Here is a 23,036-nt window from a genome sequence, read left to right as displayed (position 1 = left end):
CCACTGAATATATATGCTACAACTTTTTAACCCATTCATTTATAGATGGATACTTAGACTGTTCACATGGCTTGGCTTATTATAGTGGGTACTCTTTGATTAGTAGATGGTGGTAGGAGGATGATGGAATAAGATAGGTGATGATGAATTATTTTTTAATGTTTTTAATTTGCAAAACAAAGTTTTTACAGTTATTAATTATATAGATTGCCTTTCTTAAGCCATGGGGTTGGATATTCCCAGGCTTCTATTTAGAATTACAGGCTTCTGTAGAGTTTGGCCAGAGGCTGTCAGCCTCAAAGTTGTGTAGTTGACAAACACTTATGTCTTCAGAGCACTAATCACCCTTGGAATATGTAGCCAGATGTTGCTCACTCTGATTTTTAAGGTTCTGTAGTATTTTGCATTTTTATTAACCTTCTGTAATTAAGACACCAATCTTGACAGTCTGTGACCTATTTTTGGAAAGTGTGATGCTAAACAATGATGCTGCAGTTTAAGTTTTTGCAATGCGAACACTTCATGTTCATTCACACTGTCTGTTTTTGCCTCATTGTTTCCCATCTCCTGGGTTCCTGAATGCATCTGGGGACATTGCTTCCATCTAGCAAGGAATCTAATTAGCTGCCTCAATTTTGGAGTCATTCTGTTACCTATTAGAGTTGCCTCCCATTGAGTCAGCTCTAATTTCAGCAGGGCTTTTTTATTTTTTATTTTTTTTAGTCATAAGACAAAGTTATAAGAAAAGCTTCATGATCTGCTCAAAACATCTCTTCATATGTACTTAAAGGAAGTGAGTGTGCTTGCCTTTAAGGTGTCATAGGCTCCTTTTGCCACTTCTCACAGATCATCTGTTTCTGTCTATGAACTGGATGGGAGGACAGGAATATTGGTACATGGCTTATATTTGTTTACTGTGACCCGGCGCATAGACAGGCATCTCATCCCCATTTTTCTTATAACACTATGGGAGGGCTTCGTGTTCTGAGGAGGGCTGCTTGGCTTCTCTCAGAAGAGTTGCTGAGAGCCAGATACAGTGGCTCCTTTGGTGGTTTTTAAAAAGTTCCTGTCTGAGACTGCAGCTCAGAGGTGCTTCTTTTGATGAAAGACACGGTGATAGGAGAATGCTTATTCTATAGAATAAAACTTAGATGCTGAATGTAGGCTGGAATGTAGCCAAGTCCTTTCTGAGTCAAAATGGTAAACGGGATTTTGTTGTGCCATGTTCCTCTTTCTTTTTATTCCCCCTTCTTGCAATCCCTTTGTCCTACTTGGAGAGATCAGTTTCCTTTTGAATTCTTATTTCTCTCTCTAGCTGTTTTTTGGCTGGTGAATAGATGTGGAAACAGCCATTTACATTCTACCAAAAATGTATTCATTTTCATGTTCCAGGACTATTTGCTTATAAAATCTTGACTAACTGCAAGCTAAAGGGCTCATTCCATGTTAAAGGAATTTTAGGTAAATCCTATTTGGAGACCCCCACAAAACAGGATGGGTACTGTAAGAACCATCAGGCCAGAAGTGGGTGAGCTATTCATTACCTATCATACAGAGAACACAAAACTCAAACTCTTTGAACCTAAGATGCAGCAATTAGGACAAAGTCTAGGGTATAATTTTTTTAGATAAAGACTCAACTTGGCTCCTTTTTTTGCAGGTGTAATGGACCCTTACTTAGTTCTACAGCAGCTGCGCTGTAATGGTGTCTTGGAAGGGGCTAGGATATGCCGTGAAGGTTTTCCAAACCGAATGCCGTTTGCCGACTTTAAACAAAGGTAAATGTATACCCTGGGATCCAAAAAGCCCGAGGCAGTCTATTCTGTTTACCTCTCATTCCGAGAGCTCAGCCATGTGTTGTTTGTTCGGCTGATGTCCTCCAGACTACAGATCACTGTGTTTGGGTGGTGGTGAGATATATGATGACAGGGTTTCATTATTATTTCCCCTTAAATCCCACATCCATGCAGCTGTAATATCCTTATATCTCTATTAACGGATAATAGTCCCACATATAGAAGAAATATATACAGCAGAAAGATATGGAGGCTGAATTGAATCTCTGAAATGTTGTGTATACTTAATTGTAGCTGCCATCCAAGCAGGCTGTTTCTCCACCAGCAAACGTGTGAAAGGAAGGAAGCCGGCAGGGTGTGTAGCAGGAAGCAGGAGAGGCATCTTTGCTGTCTGTTTCCCAGATTCTAAAAGTGTAAATTATAGGTCATCAAGCAAATTTAAGCAAAATATGGTAGTGTAGACGGAGTACCTGTCTCAGAATTAAAAGGCATATTTCTGGGTCTCTACCAACTTACCATTAGGGTAAAGGTTTCTTGGAATTTGTCTCTGCTTTTCATTTTTCTTATCTGTACAATAGAGACATGTAAACCTGCCCCTCTCTCTTTCTCCCATCCCAATCTCTCCTTCCCTCCCTAATTGAGCAGAGAGTCAAGTGAGGCTGTCTTTAAAATATGATGAAAGTACTATTGTACCAAAGTAAGGGATTATTGCTTGTACCCTCATTACCATTGCCAAGAGTTTCATGAAAATTGAACATATTTGTAGGAGATAGAAGTCTGTACTTCTTTCCAGCTTACTTCTCCAGATTATTCTTTATTTGAATCATATGTCCTCCTGATCCCAGAATTTATCCTCTACCTGTTTTAAATTAGGTACTGCATTCTGAACCCAAAGGCTTTTCCAAAGAGCAAGTTTATGAGCAGCAGAAAAGCAGTTGAAGAACTACTTGGTTCCTTGGAGATAGACCATACTCAGTACCACTTGGGAATGACCAAGGTAACCAGAACACTATCAGGAGTGCATTTGGAGAAGAGTGGGAGGACAGATGTGTATCTTAAAGTACCCATGAAAGTTCAACTGTAAGGCATTCTGTAGCTCTTGTGACCATAACTGATACAAATAGAGAGCAGGGAAAAGTGGAAATTTCTATCCTACTTGGGAGAAAATTCAGTGCTTCTTAAATCTCAGTCTTGACTACATTCACATTTTTTATACTTATTAATCTAAGCAAGTTTGTGCCAAGATGTACTGAATCAACTGCGCCTACATATCAGAGCTAGAAAAAGGTGAATGAATCAATGGTGTGGATAACTGCTGGTTTGTGTGTAAACTGATGAATCCATAAGTACTGTTCTAGGGAATTAATTCTAGAAGACCATATGAATAACTAAAAACTTTAAGGTCAACCCCACTATCCAAAAAATTAATACAAAGTGAACTTCATTAAATGTTATTCACTAAATTCTGCTTTATCTGAGATGACCCACATATTTTGGGAAACTTCTAACTAAGAGATTTGGTTTTTATCTGACAGTCAACATCATGCTGTTCCTAGTGATACCCATATCAGGACCATATTATTTGAAGGATAATTGGAGAGCCTAGATTGAAGAGTTCATAGGAAAAGAACTCTGTAGGACATAATTGTAAAATGTTATATGATTCCCATATTTTGAGTATCCAAGAGTCCAGTTCTGCTGTTCATTGTTTCTGCTGATTTTCTCTACTGGTGCCTTGCTTCCTTGTGTGTTTAGTTATTTTTTTACTGTATACTACTCATCTACATGAGGTGAGTGAAGCTCCTAAGTCACAAAATTTAAGGAGCTCACTGTTAGGATCATGCAAGTGCTGACGTGTACAACTCTGAAAGTGATGGCCTCAATATTTGTGCTTTAGGTACTTAATTTACCTCATCTTGCCCATTACTAAAGATTTGCCACAAAAATTTTATGTGAATTCTTTAATACCTGGGACCAAAGTGCCTTTCTCTGGAGCAGGGGTCAACAAACTATGGACTAAGGGCCATATTTATGGTCTATTTTTTTTAGGGCCCAATTGCTAGAAAAGCTCTTACATTTTTAAGGGGTGATTTAAAAAAAGAAGAAGAATATTCCACGGAGAATCTGTGTGAACTATGAAACCTAAAAGTATTTACAGTCTCGCCATTTACAGAAAAATTTGTAGAACCTTGCCTGGCACTTTAGAGAATGGCCTGCCTGGGCCTATCTTAAAATTTAAGGTTCCCTAGGTAACCTAGCCATTATTAATAGATGAGGGGAGGATAGTGTAAGTTCTTAAGGAACCCATGTAAACACAGGATTAGATAAAAACATTTTTTTTTGCAAACCTGATGTTTTTAAAAACCAGTCTTTCAAAAACATGCATTTTAGACATTAAATAAAACTCAAGAAATAGAACTGAAAAAATAAATACATCAATCACTATTAAGGTAATTCAACAGACATTTACTGAGTACACAGTATAAGTGGAACTAACATCTGACATATTTCTTTTAGGTGTTTTTAAAAGCTGGCTTTTTAGGCCAACTGGAAGCAATGAAGGATGAAAGGCTATCCCAAGTCTTTACATTGTTCCAAGCCAGAATGCGGGGCACACTGATGCGAATCAAATTCCGGAGGAATCTGGCAGAGAAGTATGCCACCCCTCCCCTGCACCCGCACTGCTAGGGTGACAGTGGGCCTCAGTCAGTGTGATCTTATCTCATTGCCTTATACCAGGTCTGGGAAAGAGCTGCCTTCTCTGCTTAGGCTCGGACTGAACTTTAAAGTCTTTAAATCATAGAACACCAAACATAGTACAAAGGTCTTGTATTGCCTTATCCAACCAAATCTAAGCATAGTTCAGATATTTCTCGCATTGCTTGTAGCCTTCCCTTTGGACAGATTCCTTATAGTCAGAGAAGGCTGGATCTCTCAGGGTGGCGTGATTCACAATCCATAACAGCAGCAGACCTGGAAGGGTTCATATGCACCCCACAGCCATCTCTGTGGGGAAGTTTTCTGCCCACTTTGCAACCTCCCCTGGGTCAGAAACTGTGCGCTTCTTGGTGACGTGTAACCATAACTCTTTTAATTCATTTCAGGCAGGTTCACTAGGGACATTTATCACCACATTTGGACACTTAGGTGTAGGTTTTGTCCATTTTTTAATGGACTCATGGAAATCAATCTAGAAAAATCTCCAAATAGTAGAACTGTGAGCAAGGGATTCTGCAGTTGTTGCATGTGCTTTTTCTGCAGCATAGCATGCATTCTAGAGACATGTAAACTATAGTGTTGGTATAACTTAATTAATAATCTATTAAGTCCTTCTGTTAACCCAAACGTTACGTGGTGAGGTCAGAAGCATTAGAGCTATGTCTCCTAAGAGTCTTCTATGACCCTCATATAGTCTCAGTGTGGTGTGGAAGTTTATGGGAATATGGGAATGTGGGATCATAGCTTCTGGGATCAATTGCACGAAATTGAGTAAGACTCTTAATTTTTCCATAGCTCATTTTCTTTGTCGCTATAATAAAGTCTTTACTATCCATTCTTTTGAAATCATAGGATGACTTTTAAAAACTATTATGAAATATTTCAAACACACTGAAAATATTGAATATATAGTCATGGATCTATTACTAAAGAATATCAATTGCTAGCATTTTTTCCTATAATTGCTCACAACTTAAAAAAATAATTAACAAAGGAAAGCCCCTTTCATATTTCTCTCTTGATTCAAGTTTTATAAAGATATGAAGACATGTAGGTATGCAGATATCTTTAAAAGGTGACATGATTTTTATGTTTTTAGTTTTTACATAAATAGTATTCTGTATATATTATCCTAAAATTTGTTCTTTATATTCAGTACCAGTTTTGAATTTTATTAATGTTGATAAAAGTAGTGCTAGATTATTGATTTTAACTACCATATTGTATTTTATTACCCAAACATACCACAATTTATTCATTTCCAGTTCAAGTAAATTCAAGTCACTTATGATTTTTTGCTATTACCAACAGTTCTGCAGTGATATTTTTGTAAATGCCCCCCCTTGAACATATGCAGTAGTTTTCTGAGGATACTGTTATTCAAAATACTGGTCCATGCTAATAGTTTGTGGATAGCAGCTGGCTGAGGCCCACACTTTGAGTGGCATTTCTCTATGGTATGAATTATTAGGTTTTAAGCTATATACAATCCAGCTTCATGAGATATTGCCAACATGCTTTCTAACCTACTGTTCATCAGAAGTGTGTGCAAGTTGCCCTGACCAGTATAGATAAATTGGTTGGCTATAATCCTGCAAAGCAGAGGGTCACCAGTTCAATTCCCAGTCAGGATACATGCCTGGGGTGTGGGCTCAGTCCTTGGTCGGGATGTGTAAAAGAGGCAATTTTTCTCTCACATCAATGTTTCTCTTAATTCCCCCTCTCTTTCCCTCTATCAATTAATAAATAAAATCTTTTTTTTAAAAGAGAAATATATGGAAGTCCTATTCTATATATTAATCAATTTGTGGTATTTCACTTAAAAAACTTTTGCCAAACTGTCATATTTCTGACTTTGGGGGAGGCAATTCTTTCCCTAAAATGATGTTTTCTGTAGGGTTTTAAATTTTTTTGGTGTGGTTTTTTTTTTGCAGACATGACATTTTGTGGGGGACATTTCTTTCATTTTATTTTGTGAAGTATTTTTACTAGGAAAATAGTTAAATCCTTTTTTTGTATTTATTGAAATAATCACATGCTTTTTTCCCATTTACCTATAAATTTATTGAATTATATTTATATATTTTTTCAAATGCAAAACCTATTTTGTTTACGAAATATTTTTCATAACACTAATAGTATTATCATGAGGATTTTTGTATCAATGTTTATGAATAAGTTTCTCCTATAATTGTCTTTTCTCCTGCTGGATTACCTGACTTTGGATCAAGGTCACCTTGACCTAATAAAAGGTTAAGGAATGTTTCATCTTTTCAAAACCTGAACAATTTATTGTGCTTATTTATTCCTTGAACATTTGGTACAATTTACCTATAAAACTATTGAGATCTGGTATTTCTTTTGTGATATATTTTATAATTTTGATTCAATTTATTTAATAGTTATGGACCTATTGAGATTTCTTTCTTCTTGAATCAGTTTATATGTCTTTTTTAATTATACATTTCTTTTAAATTTTCCAATTTGCTAGATTTATTTTTAATTCTCTACCATATCTATGATTGTTTTTAGAGCACATTCCTAGATTATTATATTTCTAGAATATCACCATTCTTAGTATTATTTATTTGTGTCTTCTTTTTGTTGATTTTTATGTCAGATGTTTATTTCGCCTATTTAATAAACCATCTTTTAAAATTTTCTTCATTTTTTTCTAGTTCATTAATTTCTGATCTCATCTTTATTCTTCCACTTTCTTTGGGTTTATTCTTTTCTTAATTCACATTTTTTTCCAGTGATCCACATAGCTGCTTAATTTCTCCATTGAATGTTTGATTTCAATGACTATACTTTTCAGTTTTAGACATTTTATTTGTTCCTTTTTCAAATATCTCTGCCCTTTTATTATAGTGGCTCATTGCTTTCTTATTTTTTAAATTCTTTCCTTTATGCCCTTAATAATTTTAATAATTATTTTATGGCACCCAAAAGATTGTTCAATTATATAAATTCTTGGGGGTTTAATCAAACTTTTATTGTAGGTGCTCAGTCTCACTGGTGGTTGATTTTTTAAAAATATGTGTTTTGTAATTTTGAATTATAAGTTCATCTTCAGGGGTTGGATCTAATAGAATCTCTGATGCTTGATATTAGGGTGATTTCTTCAGTAAAATTTTTTACTTTCTTCCCCCAAAGGCCCATAGGGTATTTATTACCAGTATAAAAAATAATCATGCTAATTTCTTGCATATTTCTACACCAATCAGGCAGTGTAATTTAAACCTCAGACATTTCAGAATGGTAACCAATGATTAAGAAAAAAATTTTTAGAGTAGAATTTTTTTTCTTCACTCTGAGCTCAGGCCAAATCAGATGTACTTCTCTTTGACATTTCTCCATACTGTTAGTGAATTTTTTGGCCATTCTCTTCATTAAGGGTGATATCCTTTGAAGGTCTCAGCCTGTTTCTTTATCCATGTGGATATAAAACTACAAACCCCCCAAATACTAAGACTGTCTCCCTTCGTCCACAAAGACGGCCAAGCTGCACATGCATTTACTTATTGCTCAGGTGTTCCACTCCTTTATTTCTCACACTTTTCAGACTATGCTCACATTTAAAAGCTATTTGTGATGGGAGCATTTTTAGGATATCTAGCCCACAATATCACTGGCCCCAGAAGTCCCACAAAGGGCTTTGCAAGAATTAAATGAGAGCCCAGATGTAAAAATACTTCAAAGATGAATGAGAATATATAATTACTCCTAAAAAGATGTGCTTATTAAGAATTTTAATTTGGAAAATTACTCTGCCATTGTCTGGGTTAACTTGTTTTTCTTTTTTTTTTTCTCCTTGACTTAGGGATGCACTTCTTTTGATCCAGTGGAACCTAAGAGCTTTTATGACTGTGAAGAACTGGCCCTGGATGAGACTCTTCTTCAAGATCAAACCTCTTGTTAAATCTGCTGGGACGGGAAAGGAGGTAGCTGGACTGAAGAAAGAGTGTGTGCAACTGCAAGAAGCCTTGAAGAAATCAGAATCTCAGAGGGAGGAACTGAAAGCAAAGCAAGTCTCCCTCATCCGGGAGAAGAATGACCTGGTTCTTCAGCTGCAGGCTGTGAGTGGTCCCACCATTCGTTCTTCAAATCAAGTTTTTAATTAGAGTCCCTGTTTTGTACATAGTGTTGACTTGAAAAGAATAGAGGCGTGTGCTTTTCAAATATTATAGAATTTCATCAAACACAGACAATGGAAACACATAAAGGGACACCCTGTTTCAATAGAGCAGTGATTTTATTGGCAGGATGTCTCTGAAAAAGAGACAAACTATTAGATGGGATTTAATTACATAAAAGCACAACCATCTATCATGGGAGCCAGCCAGGAAGCTCTGGGTTTTAATTTAAATTCTGTATATAGCTCATGACCCATTAACAAATCAAACACAGGGTTTTAGTAGATCTTCAGAATTATTGTGGTATGCACCAACTTGGTTTTCCTGATTTTTGTTCTCACTTCTCCTTTCTCTAGTCCAAATCAACATTATTAATCAGTTCAGTTTTTAAATACAGTAGTTCTCAACTTTGGATTTGCATCACAATAATTTGTGAAGTATTAAAATAAAAAGAAAGATGCCTAGACCCCACTCTCAGATATTTTGATTAAGCAGACCCTGTATGGGTCTAAATAATCTGTATTGGTTATTCTGATATCCAGTCAAAATTGAAAACCATTGTCTTAAACAAACAGGATGTTGCTTCTCTGATGAACAGGCTTTGGATTCTGCCACATGTGCATTGTAGGCTCCAAATCCTTGCCTTGGCACTCAAGCCTCCATCTCTAATCTGCCATCAATGTGCCATTACTCACTTCCTTTCATATTCCTCCTCTCTAGCCACTGGGATGACTGTCATCCCCAAACACCCAATAGGGAGTGCTAGGATTCACCCACCTTCACTGTGTTCTTCACCTCACTTAGATAAGTGCTAGGTTAGAAGATACTGGGCTCAAATATAATTATATAAGTAAAAACTTTTCCTGGTTTCTGAATGTATTGAAAACAGGAAATTTAGTGATTTTAGACTAACCCAAGTTATTCTTTTATTTTGGAGCTGTGCTAGACATCAGTGTTTCAGTAGGCCATATTTTACATAATAATTTACACTCACACCACATTTCTCACACACATTTAAATAACAGTGATTTTAGAATTTAGAATATGTAGAATATTTAGAATATATCAGCCTGGGAGGCTTGTTAGAAATATTAATTCCTGCCTGCACCTCCTTGAAACCTACTTTAAGATCCATACTGTGAGAATCACAATTGGTAATGTCTTGTGTTGTCTGGCTTTGGAGAGAGGCAGCCTTGGCTGAGACCTGGCCTCCCAGTTTTCATGACTCTTCCTACTGATCTAGAGGGTGGCCAGTGCTACGTAGGCTGACATGGGAAATAGAAATGGACCCAACTTGTGTATGGGGTGGTGGTTCAAAGCCTGGAAATATGATAAAGATCAGCGTGGTGAGCATGGGAAACATGCAGAAGCCAATTTCAGAGCAAACCCAGGAAGTGTGCGATGAGTTCACATTATAACTGTGATTAAAAACCTTGACAGAGCTATGGAATGTTTTATCATCATTTATTTTCAAGGGACACAACAGAGTAGGGATGAAGGAAATGAGGAATCTTTTAAAATCACTCACTCACTTTGAAAACCAGCAGAACTCAGAACCCATTCCAATTAAGTTTGAGTACGTGAGAAAAGAATTGCCCCTGGGGAAAGGGTATTTCTACTGCTCAACTGCTACACCATTGCTCAGCTGGGCCCCTGCTACACCATTGCTCAGCTGGGCCCCAAGTCCTGTCGTCATGTTTAGTACAGGGGTTAATGAAGGGGAATTGCATTCTTCTCCTCATTCAGTGATGGAGGCAGGTCCTTTACATGTGCTGAATGGGACAGAGTGAATGCTTGTTACCCTGGGGTGCATGAAGATCCGTCGTGCTCCTTCTCAAACATCGGAAGATTCTCCGATATGCATGGACCCTTCCTGCTTTGACATTTATTGTGTGTTTTTAATTTAGCCCTTCTCTTTGGGCCCCAGTGATGTTGGGGATTTGCTACTTGACATCCCCTGGCTGTGTTTCTTTGAGCCCCATTTTTGGGGCATTCTTTTTTAGGAATTAGCCAGAAACCAACAGCCTGGATTTTTGCCTTTTTCTGCTCTTGATTTAATAGCTGAAATTACCTAAGCCAGACAAAGTGCCTCTAACTAGCATATTGCAGAGGATGAATAAGGTCTAGACATGGAAGATGGAGATGTATGTGAAGTTATTTTGCCACGAGCCCTACAGTAATTAAGAACTTGCTCACAAAGGGGAGGTTTTACTTAGCCTCTAATAGAGATAAATTAGAGGGGTTCAAAGTTATAAAAGGTGATTTTGTAGCAAAAAGCAATCAGCTCCTCCATTTTTACTTGACCCATAGTGAGAATCAGAGAGTATATTTGAAAGGATAAAAGGAAAGAGTATTTTATGCTGTATGTGTATAGCTTTCAGAATTTACTGCTGGCAGAATCACTGAGGGAAAGATTTTAGATGAAAAAAGTGAAATTTAGGCATTGACTTGCAAGTAATCTTATGAATTCAGAATTCAGCCTATGAATAAATCTATAGCTCAGCTTTTTTTTATTAGAAGATACCTATATATTAAATAAGTACATCAGGGCTCTTATAACTGTTATAAATATTCTGTTGTCTGAGGCTCATTTCTTAAAAGACTGTATTCTGAGCAGGTACCAACCTCAAAGCCTGTGCCTAGTGGATGCTTCCAGAAGCTGTGATTTAAGCAGCACTCCCCTGGTTTCTGGAGGCATGTTCACTCCTCCAGGCCACCAGAATTCTATTAAGTGCTTTAGAAGAGGTAATCTAATCTAGTGAATGGCCTGAAAGATCGAAAGCACCTCCAAACACAAGCAACTCTTCTACTTTTCTCAACAATAGAATCAGGGAAACTGGGAATATTATTTCAGCTGCTTAGGAAAGAAGGTAGGTGAAAGTGCCGGACAGAGGGCAGGCAATTATCTCTTTGCCAGTGTTAAGCAGCATTTTCGCCTAGCTGATAAATTACTTCCAGCTGTTGGCAACAATTTTCTCCTCATCATGGCAGGAGCAAGAGACCCTGGCAAATGCTGAAGAGCAGTGCGAGTCGCTGATTAAATCCAAGATCCAGCTGGAGGCCAGAGTCAAGGCGCTGTCTGCACGGGTGGAGGAAGAAGAGGAGATAAATTCTGAGCTGACTGCCAGGGGGCGGAAACTCGAAGATGAATGTTCTGAGTTGAAGAAAGAAATCGATGACCTGGAAACAATGTTGGCGAAGTCAGAGAAGGAGAAGCGTGCTACAGAGCACAAGGTACTTTTTCTATGATGTTAGGAAGGCCTAGATGCCTGAATGCCACTCCCAACCAGGTTTTGATAGCAGACTTGCTCTGTTTAAATTAACTAACACAGAAGTCTGCAGACCTGAGAAGCACTAGGAGTCAGAAATGGCATAAAATGAAGGGTCCAGTGAACTGCACTGTCCCAATTCAAATTTTCAACTTGATTCATGCAACCCCACTAAATCTGCAGAATGAAACATCTTCATTTGTTCTAATCTTATTATATCTGAAGTCTAATAGAAAGCGTGGAATGGTTTCATGGGGCCACTAAGTGTCCTTTGTCTGAAAGGACAGTGAGCATGATGCAGTTTTCTGGAAGGTGATTTGGGATGTGTCTGAACCTCCAGCTCTGTCACTGGGTGTAGTTTGACCTTGGGAAGACACCTGAATTCCAGTGATGGACTTTGCTGTTTTGTCCTTTTCAGTTGAAAGTTTTAACTTGTACCTCTGTGTATGGATTGAAGTTAACTGGGGAGTCTGTATCAAATTCTAAAAAATAACTAGTCTCCTGAATGACTCTGTAATTTTGGCCGATGATTAAATAGCAACTCTGTGCCATTGGTTCACTTTCACAAAAGTACTCGGGCTTGAGACTGCCAGCTTTTATTTTTGCGTATCTTATCAGCTGGACCTCTTTTTTAGCTTCCACTTTTTTGGTGATATTGAGGCACAACAAATTAGCATATGCCCCCTGAATACTCAAAAGGAGGCTCTACCACAACTGGTATTCTTATTGTATAATAATGTGACACTAAAACCTGGCCAGCCATTGAGCCATACTGATAATATTTGATTGACCAGAATACCCGGGCCATGGCAGGTAACATCATTTTGTGTGTGTGGAAGAAAAAGTGAATTCACAGTTTTTAAAAGTATATCAGGAATTGGGCTAGATGTGGTTCTTCATGACAGCGGCTTAGTGTTATGCACAGCCTTCCAGTGCTAACTCTAATGAAGCTGTTGCTTTCTTCTTCCCACAGGTCAAGAACTTAACTGAGGAAGTGGAGTCTCTAAGTGAGGATATCAGTAAACTTAACAGAGAAGTGAAGGTTGTGCAGGAGGCCCACCAGCAGACCCTGGATGACCTGCATGCTGAGGAAGAGAAACTCGGCAACCTGAGCAAAGCCAACTTGAAATTGGAACAGCAGGTAGATGAGGTAAGAAGTGCTATGTCTAGCTGGTTAGCTGTCTGTCTACATATGTACAAATCTACAATTTTTATTTGGTTAATTTATCTTGACAATTTCAGAAAACTTAGTACCATGATTTGGTTCCCTCCTTATTAGAAGTAGTGTTTTATTTTTCTTACTGTACATCGAACCACTAAAGTATAGAGAGGCCCCGGCATGCAATCTGCCGGTGTTTAAATGCAAATTCCATACAACCCTGGGCAGTCTGGGAAGAACATTGGGATGAATGATTAAGTGTTATTCCTCCAGGTGGCTGACTTTCCCCCACAGAACCTGGTATTTTGCCCCACAGATATGTGGGTACTCTATTTGATGCTAGTTTTAAAGGATTGATTTAAAGTCCCTGTTATGTCTCCAGTGTGACCTGAGGTTCACTTCTAGCTGAAAGAGAGGTAAGTCACAAGCTGTGTTCTAGGTACATATTGGAAAGTACTTGTAATGTTCTAAAGATGGTACTGTGTTCTGCCTCTAAACCCCCTGTGATATAAGCTACTGTATTTCAGACCAGCCTCATTGGATAGCTTCATTGTTCTTCCTTTCCCCTCCCTGGCTGACATAGTATATGCATTCATTCTCTTATTAGTCCCCACAGCTTAGCCTTCATAAAATTGCCGGTAAGGGTGGATGGGATTATTTTTTATCATCATCATCATCATCATCATCATCACCATCATCTGCTTTTTCCTCCAGCCTCTCTATTAGTTTCCTCTATTACCTACTAGTTGTCTCATTTCTCTTCCTCTTTCCACTGATTGTGCATCCTACAAAGCCTCTATGTGAGGATTGATTGCTGTCACATACTTGTTTTCTCCTGGAGTTCATCTACTTCCAGTTTGGTACATAAGGCTTCTAGGAATTCTCCTTCCTCCACCCATTTAAGTTTTATATGTTTTCTCCTTACAGGAAATAACTTCAATTACTAAAAAATAAACATACTAATGAAAAACCAGTTATATTGTAACTGTTACCTATCCTGTTAAAATAAACTAACCTCAATATCATTGTTGGCAACTTTAATTCAGACAAAACTAGCATGTTCTGAGCACTTTGGTGTGGTACCAGACTATGGCATAATGTTATGGACAAGAAGAGGGTACCCTGTGGGTGAAGGAGGTGCATGAATTATACCATGTGAGACATGTTTGAAAGGGTCAGGACCAAGTTGGGAGACTTAGGACAGCTATGGAGATAGATTTGCTTGGTATTGCTCCAGGGATCAGAGCTTAGGCTTGTGGGAAGAATTTACAGAGAATATTTTTGCTTTTTATGAAGAAGCACTCTAAAGAAATGGACTTACCCACCCATGAAATGAGCTGCCATATGAAGAAGTGAGCTTCCCATCGCTGGACAGTGACCAAACAAGGCTTCACTAGCCATTCATCATTGGTTCCTTCCTTAGGATAGAATACGTATTCCTTAATCTCCGAAGTTTTCTTCCATCACTATGATTGCTAGATTTTTTTTATTATCCTATTAATGGATACAATATTTATTTTATAATATATCTACATAGCTGGGCATCATTTACAGAATGATGCTTCTATTTTTTTTCCAGAAGGTAAGTAATTAATGAACACATCTAGTGAAGTATAAACTTTACCAATTTGTTTAGCTAAATAATTATCTCCCTTTATCAGCTTGAGGGTGCCCTTGAGCAGGAGAGAAAAGCAAGGATGAACTGTGAAAGGGAAAAGCGCAAACTGGAGAGCGATTTAAAGCTGAACCAGGAGACAGTGGCACACCTGGAGAGCAGCCAGCTGCAGCTTGCAGAAAAGCTGAGGAAGTAAGCCACCTTTGTGCCCACACACGGTTCTGGGAGACCTTAGGGTGGAAAGAACAGCTTTCTCATATCATTCATCCTCATGACTCCTGGGCCAGATCTCTCAAAACCTGAAGGGGATGATAACAAGCTTAGGAAATGGATATATATATATATATTTGCTATACTTTATTATAAAAGAAGAGTGCATGTATAATCTAGAAGAATATAACTGAAATGGCATCTGATGAGCAGATGTGAATGAAAGGTCTAAAGTATATGAGATGTGGATTATTGGAATTTGAGGCTATAAATCAAAAAATAAAAATGGCTCACTTCTTTTACTTATGGTGAGACCAATGGCACAAAAGTAAAAATAAGTCAAAATAAACAATTGACCCTAATGTGAAGTCTTGTATTTCTCTGATTACTTAAAAAAATACTTGTTTGCAAGATATACTCTATTATTCATATAGCTATTCTTTGCTATATTAATATTAAATCTTAAAATCTAAAACAAAACTTAACACAATCCAAACTAGTGGAACCTCAGTTCACATGGACACCCCAAGCACCTCAGTGCTAGAGAGTGGCCCTAGTTTCTCAACTCAGTGAAATGGATTTTCTCACCTTTTCCCTTATGTCTTCCTCTGTTTAGCTAGACTTTCTACTAACCATTAGGGATCTTCAAGTTAATTTGGAATATATCAAATGAGAAGGGAAACAGTGAGGTCCAAGAGTAAGGTGAGGCCGAGTTAAAGCTGGGGGTGTGTTGGTCATTGCATCCCACAGTTGAAAAGGGGAGAGTCAGCAGAGCCGCTGTGAGCTTCTGGTTTTCCTGCTTGTGGACATGAGTTTCTGTTATACAAGCTTGAGTTCAGGTGTGGTTCATATTCTACTAAGTTACTAAACTTGATAAGTGTTTGGAAAAGATGAAATGAATACCCTTATGAATGTAATGGAACAGTGAAAGGCAAAATGATGATAGAGATTTCTTAGCTTTTAATTTTGAAGATTGTGTTGAAGCTCAGCAGAGTGAAAAATGACCAGAGGGGAGAGGGGAGGGAATTTCAGGGGAAAAGGGGAAGGGTTTACAGGAACAAGTATAAAGGACACATGGACAAAAACTAGGGGGGTTGGAAATGGGAGGGAGGTGGGGAGGGTTGGGGGGGGTGGGCTGGGACGGGAAAAAAGACAGAAAACTGTACTTGAACAACAATTAAAATAAAATAAAATTAAATTAAAAAAAAAAGAAAGAAAATGATACTCCATATCCTTATAGGTCAAAGAGCTCTGGCATTTTAGAACCCCATGTTTGTGGGAAGTTATAACTTCATGGTAAAACCTTTTCTATAAAAGAAACTATATGTGGAAATTTAGTATATGATAAAGATAGCATTTCAAAATATTGATGACAAGATAGACTACTGAATAAATGGTGCTGAGATTATTAGCTATTCACTTTCTGAGGTAAAAGTTAATTTCTTACCTCACATTATTTATATACACAAAGTCCAGTTGCATTTAAGAATTATATGTAAAAATAAAGCTATAAAACCATCGGAAAATGTAGCATTATTCATGTGAGCAAAGCAAGATATGGAAACAACCTAAATGCCCATTGGTGGCTGAATGCATGAAGAAAGTGTTATGTACACATATAATGAAATATTGCTTTAGCCTTTCAAAAGAAGGAAATCTTCCCATATTCTACAACATGGACAAATCTGAAGGATATTATGCTAAGTGGAGCAAGCCAGTCACAGAAGGACAAATACCACATGATTCTGCTTACATGAGGCATCTATAACAGTCAAACTCACTGACACAGGGAGGAGGATGGTGGTTGCCAGGGGCAGGAGAGGGGGAAAGTGTAGCTGCTGTTCAGTGGGTGCAAAGTTTCCGCTATGCAAGACGATTCAGGTCTGGAGGCCAGCCATCTGACACTGTGCCTACAGTTACCAATGCTGTGCACACAAGTATCTGTTAAGAGGATAGATCTCATGTTAAATAAGGACAACAAAAAACACTGAAAAGCAATATATAGGTGATAAGTCTTAGGAAGTTGGCAGGTCACATTTTCTTGACTAAGTCACAAAAGGACATAAAAAGGAATATCTAGGTACAGTTCACTACATCAAATTTCTAAACACTTATGTGGTAAAAGCTAACAAAGATAAAATTGTGACAAATCATAAGTGGGAGAAATATTTGCAACAGATATCAAAAATAAACACTGAAGAATATTAAAAGAAGCCTGTAATGTAATGATTACATGAACAATCTAGTAGAAAAATGGAGGATACAGTAAGCAGTTCACTTGGTTTATTGCCCATTTTTCAGTCCTTATAGTTGACAAATACTGTAATCACTAATAAACATTTTAAACAAGGACATTTAAAATAAAACAATGGCATACTAATCTAGTCCTTCAGATTAGAAGCATAAATGTAGAGAAATAATCTCACACTGCTGTCGGAGGTCAGAGGGCAGGGCTGTATGTTTTTAAGCACATATTCGCACTGACCCAGCACTTTTCTGCTCAGTATGCACTCTGTGGAAACACTCAGTTGTGCACAACAGGCATGTGTATGAAGTGTTACCTGTAAAAGCAAAATACATATTAGGAAAACCTAAGTGCTTATCAATAGGGAAATGGATGAATGAAACCACCGAATGTCTAAATCATGGACTTGTGTATCACAGTTAATTTTTAAATGAAGCAATCTATGTGTGAGCCAACATGAAAAGATCTCCAAAGTATTATTGGGTTAAAAAGAAGCTATAGAACTATAAATACAAATGTATACAATATCAAACCTATCTCAGTAAAAAAAATGATTTCTACTGATATATGAACAAAAACATATGTTAATACTTAAAAACATGTTTGGGTAGATTCACACCAAACTGGTGATGGTGTTTACTTCTAGGGAAGGAACAGAGATTGGATGTGTAATAGCCAAAAAAATACTTCAGATGTAGATGTAATAGTTGAATTTTTACAATGAGAATGAATTCATGTGTTGTTATAATTCTAAAAATATTTAAACAAAATGTTATTATGCTGAAGAATTTCACTTGGTACATTTTTCCAAGCAGGAAAGAATTTGAAATGAGTCAGATGAGTTCAAAGGTGGAGAATGAGAAAGGCTTGGTGACTCAGCTGCGGAACATGGTTACAGAGCTTCAGATAACCACTTATTGAACACCTGTGAGGACCTGTATTTAGACAAATGGGCAATGACTGGCACTTGGTCACAAATGCTCTACCAAGGTGTCCATACTGACAGCCAACTGCAGACAGGCAGGAAAGAGCAGTAGTTAAAAAGTAAATGAGGGCATTCCATGGATATGTGAATCCAGGCAAAATTACTTTTCTAAGCTTAAATTTTCTTATGAGGATAATAAAAACAAATTGCTAATTTGTTCAATGCTTGCCATGAACCAGGCATTGTGCTAAAACTCTGAACATATATTTTTTGACTTGTTAATCCTCCTGACAACCTAGAGCTAATATTATTAATGCAATGGTACACATGCCAGTCCATGGTAAGCCCTGTGCCTGAACCATGCGGTGAGCAGTCAGTGTTAGCAATTTAATTTTTATGATGGTTGGTCCTTATGATTAGAAGTCAAGTATGCTACAAATGTGTTTTGTAGCTATAGATAGCCTCAAAACATTTGATAATGGACAACTATTCATAACTTTTAGACCATGTGATGGTTTTATACCATATGACCATGTTGTACAATAATATAAATACTGTATATGTGTACTTATAAACCCTTACTTATGCATACAGATGGATGTTTTTCCTTTGGAGCTAAATATTTATGTCAGTAATTAACTATTACTCAAAATAATTTTAGAACCCCTTTCTGATAATTTTTTCTGAGATATTTTAAGCCAAATTTTAAAAAATCTCACTGCTACATGGACAAGCTTTTAGACACAACATTAATCTCCAAGTAATTATCATTTTCACAAGGCTTGTCTCCAAATGATACTTAACTTTGTCCAAAATAAAAAAAAAAAACAAAATTTACATTTATCCAAAAGAAAAATTTTCTTACTTTGGTGATTTTTTAAAATGCTCTGAAGATTATTTCTGAAGGAATACTTTGGAAATGTTGATCCAATGGCAGCACTGTTTGTGGTAAAGGTGTTGGATCCCAAGATGACTAGTTGGAAGGAGATCACATTTACATGGATGCGAAATCATAAATGTTTTTAGCACCTACTCTGTCGTGACTTACCCACAGATCTGATAGCCTATGTATTTGGTATGATCTATAAACTGGCTTTCTTTAGGCTATGGTACTCTTATTTAATGAAAGGGAAAACATTCTGACATAGATTCAACTTTTCATTCTACCCTCACCTATGCCTAATTATTTAAGGTGATGTTAATGAACCTCAGTGGCTTCAGTGTACTATAATACAATGATGTCATCAAGATGTGTAGAGCTATTTGCCCCTACACTGAAAGAATTCGGGACTCTCAGCATTCTTACCACGCTTTTCTTTGTGTAATAACTCTGCTTCTAATGGTATCAGATTATTACTCTTTAGTAGTCCCCCTTCCTCCATCAATTCTACTTTGTTACTTCAGATTTCCTGCTATTCAAAATGACCTGAAGATTAAAAACCAAATAACCAAGTTTGCCAAAATTGTGTGTGAAATTAAATTGATATTGTTTAGGAGTAAGTTGCTTAAACTCAGAGATATTCATTATATTGATCAGAGTTTTGCCCGAGTTTCCAGTGTTTGAGACTGTCAGGTAAATGAATTCCAGATGAGTGAGGTATTACATATAAAATTTGTGTTAATTTTTTACAAGCCACCTTAAAATTATGTTTTATTGTTATGTAAAAGTGTTCTCTATTCCTTTGGAAAGTGCTCTTAGTACTAAGATTTCCTCTTCATGTATCTCACTTAATGGAGTTGCTCATCACCAAGGGCTGGGAGATATGTAGGGAAAGCCAACTTATATTCTGGCCTTGCTACTGATTTGGAGCAAGTTAGTTAGTTTCTGGATATTCTATCTTCCCTAACTATTAAATGGGGACCAAAGGTGTTATGTTACTTTTCTTAGCTGTGAGAAATTAAAATATATATATACCAAAATTAAAAAAATAGTTAAGCTCAAAATTATTTGTTGCTACAGCCTCAAATACAGCATTTGAAAGAGGAACTGGAAGCTGAAAGGACCACCCGAGCCAAGGTGGAGAGGGAGAGAAATGACCTCACCCAAGAACTGGAAGACTTGAATGAGAGGCTGGGGGAGGCAGGAGGGGCCAGTTTGGCCCAGCTGGAGAAAACTAAGAAACAAGAAGCAAAATTACAGAAGCTTCACCGAGACCTGGAAGAGGCTACACTGCACTTTGAGGCAACGTCTGCCTCTTTGAAGAAGAGACATGCATACAGCCTGGCTGAACTCAAGGGCCAGGTAGAAAATCTACAACAGGCCAAACAGAAATTGGAAAAAGACAACAGTGACTTGCAGCTGCAAGTGGATGACCATCTGATCCATGTTGAGCAGATGACCCGAGCTAAGGTAATAAATATTCCCAAGCCCTCCTTGGGAAATTAGAACAGAGAATTAGCTAAAAAATAAAAATTAACCAGCTTGGTGACTTGAGATACTTGCTAATGGAAGCTACAGTTCTTCAGATTGACTAGATCAGATGTAACCTCAGGGGTCATTCTCAATTAAGGTTCTCATGGCCATCACCTAAATGACTTCTAGTTTTGTTGGAAGTCAGTCCATGTTCCTTGTGGCTCTTTCTTGTGATGATGCCATAGGTTAGTAGGCTGGAAAAGTGAAGCCACTAGCTGTTTGAGCAGTGTGTCTCTCCTTCCTTTTTTAATCTTTACCCAAGGATATGTTTATTGATTTTAGAGGGGATTGGAGAGAAAGGGAGAGATAGACATTGATGTGAGACAGAAACATCAATCAGTTGCCTCCTGTATGTGCCCTAACTAGAGATTGAACCCACAACCTAGGTATGTGCCCTGACCAGGAATCAAACCCACAACCCTTTGGTGCACAGGATGATTCTCCAACCAACTCAGCCACTGGCTCAGGGCAGGAGTGTGACTCTCTTGAAGAATAGCTTTGTGTTGGGAACAATCTTTAGGAGTGACCCAGATACTTCTTTATTCTGAATAAATGAATGTGGGCACAAACAGCTTTGCTGAGAGAAGAAAACTTTTTCTCTCTCATGTCCTCTGGCATCTCTTTAACTGGCCAGCACTGAAAGAAAGTTTTATGACTTCTTTTTTTCTTCATTGAACCTGCTAATGTATACATTGAAAGCTCTCATCTCAAATGACTAGCATCAGATCACAGGTAATGACCACCCTACCTTATGGCAGTTGAGAAGAGGCTTGTTTTAGGTCAAACAGAGGAGATTTTCCTTGTGAGAAAAATTTGTAAAGGCACTGGGAAAGAAGCAAACCAACAGTGAATCTTGATCTTCATGGACCATGGCCAGAAAAATGTGCAATAGAATTTCTTTAGAAATATTGAGTGGCTCCTAAAATGTTTAGCATTAATTCCCTTTAGAGACCACATTGAGTAAAAAGAAGCACAGTCACCCCAATTCCCAATGCCCACCTTTGCCCTTTCTCTTCATTGCTCCGGCCACCCACCCCCAATTACCTTACAAAATAAATCTAGTGGGGACAGGTCCTCTCTTTCCCTCGTTCTTGTGTGTTCTGTATTTTACTCTGTCTTTCACTCAGCAATAGGAGCATACTCTCTTCATGCCATGTTGGCTTCATTTGCCTTCCTCAGATCAAGTGAGGTCCCAGAAGACCTTCCTCTCTCTGTACTCTCCCATGTCTCTTGTTTGTCCCCAGGAGCATGTGTGCTTCTACACAGTTCCATAGGGAGCCATGCAATCATGAAACTGTTGATAGGTTCACCATAAATCCTTATTAATTAGGCATGAATTTTATATTTTCCAACTTCCTTTAGAATTTTATTGCTTCTCAGTTCTTTATTCTTAAACTTTGTTTTATTTTTAAAACAAACAAAATCCTTCCTCAGATTCTAACCCTGCCTTTTTGAATCTTTTTTTTTTTCAGTAAATAAAACCCTGACCAATAAAATGAAGACTATTTAGTAAAACTTTTCTTTCCCCTTATGTTATATTTCTTTTCACTCATCCATTTCTTTCCTTCCTGTCCCAAAGAATAAAATATTCTTTGACATAACTATTATTCACCCATTCTTTAAAAGATAAAATAAAAAAGACTTTTCTTTAGGTACTAATGATTGCATTTTGAGAAGAAAGCAAAGGCTGTCTATATCTGCCTTAATCTCTCTCCTTGATCAAAGAATAGTATTCTATTTACCTATTTCTGTATAACAAATCATTCCCAAACCTTGTAGCTTAAAACAACAATTTATTATCACCTTTCCTGGTTCTGGTGATTGATAGGCTTAGCTTCCATGGGGGTTGAGGCTATTTTATCTGATTTTTTTGTTCACTCAGACATCTGGCTCCTGGGCTGGGATAGCCAGAACAGCTGGGGGTGTTTGGACATCTGTCTTTCCATGTGCCCTCTCCACAGGGCTAGCTTGGGCTTCCTCACAACATAGCAGCCACAGGGGATGTGGACTTCTTACATGGCTGTTCAAAGCACTAAGACAAAGTATGTATTCCAAAAGACCGGGGCAGAAGCTGGAAAGGTTCTTCTAAGGTAAACTTAGAGTGCAGTGACTGTTTGTGACTCCCATTAGTTACACGTCACAGGGCCAGGGGTCTACACAAGGGTATAAATACCAGAGGGTATGGTTCATTAGGGGGCCCACTTTGGAGACTAGCTTCCTCAGGTAGGAATATACCTCTCTACCGCCTCACTCCTTTAACACCAGCAATATCTTTTATTTCTTCAACTTTTCTTCATCATCTTTTTTGAGATAGGGGAAGGAAGGAGAGAAGCTTCAGTGTGAGAGAGAAACATTGATCGGTTCCCTCTTGTATGTGCCCCAACCTGGGACCAAACCCGCAACCTAAGCATCATGTATCCTGACCAGGAATCAAACCCATGACCTTTGGTTTACAGGACAATATTCCAACCAAGTGAGCCACACCAGCTAAGACTCTACTTTTCTTACAAGCCTTCTCTTAAATTGTTCTTTCAAAGATAAGTAGTGATC

The 23,036-nt window shown here is 37.7% G+C and overlaps 1 protein-coding gene across 1 annotated transcript in view; it reads left to right on the top strand.

The window, feature by feature from the left end:
• The window catches only part of MYH15 (myosin heavy chain 15), a 137,239-nt gene that overhangs the window by 58,835 nt on the left and 55,368 nt on the right, over positions 1–23,036 (top strand). Inside the window, exons 20-28 of the mRNA XM_028502346.2 lie at positions 1,661–1,778; positions 2,670–2,793; positions 4,314–4,450; positions 8,338–8,593; positions 11,642–11,884; positions 12,893–13,069; positions 14,740–14,885; positions 17,964–18,055; positions 20,035–20,423. Coding sequence (XP_028358147.2) covers positions 1,661–1,778; positions 2,670–2,793; positions 4,314–4,450; positions 8,338–8,593; positions 11,642–11,884; positions 12,893–13,069; positions 14,740–14,885; positions 17,964–18,055; positions 20,035–20,423 — 1,682 coding nt within the window. The remainder of the gene's footprint in view (positions 1–1,660; positions 1,779–2,669; positions 2,794–4,313; positions 4,451–8,337; positions 8,594–11,641; positions 11,885–12,892; positions 13,070–14,739; positions 14,886–17,963; positions 18,056–20,034; positions 20,424–23,036) is intronic.

The sequence above is a fragment of the Phyllostomus discolor genome, chromosome 2 (assembly GCF_004126475.2).
Source record: "Phyllostomus discolor isolate MPI-MPIP mPhyDis1 chromosome 2, mPhyDis1.pri.v3, whole genome shotgun sequence".
Classification (NCBI taxonomy): Eukaryota; Metazoa; Chordata; class Mammalia; order Chiroptera; family Phyllostomidae; genus Phyllostomus; species Phyllostomus discolor.
The sequence above is the reverse complement of the archived record's forward strand: the minus strand, read 5'-3'. Positions and strand labels throughout refer to the sequence as shown.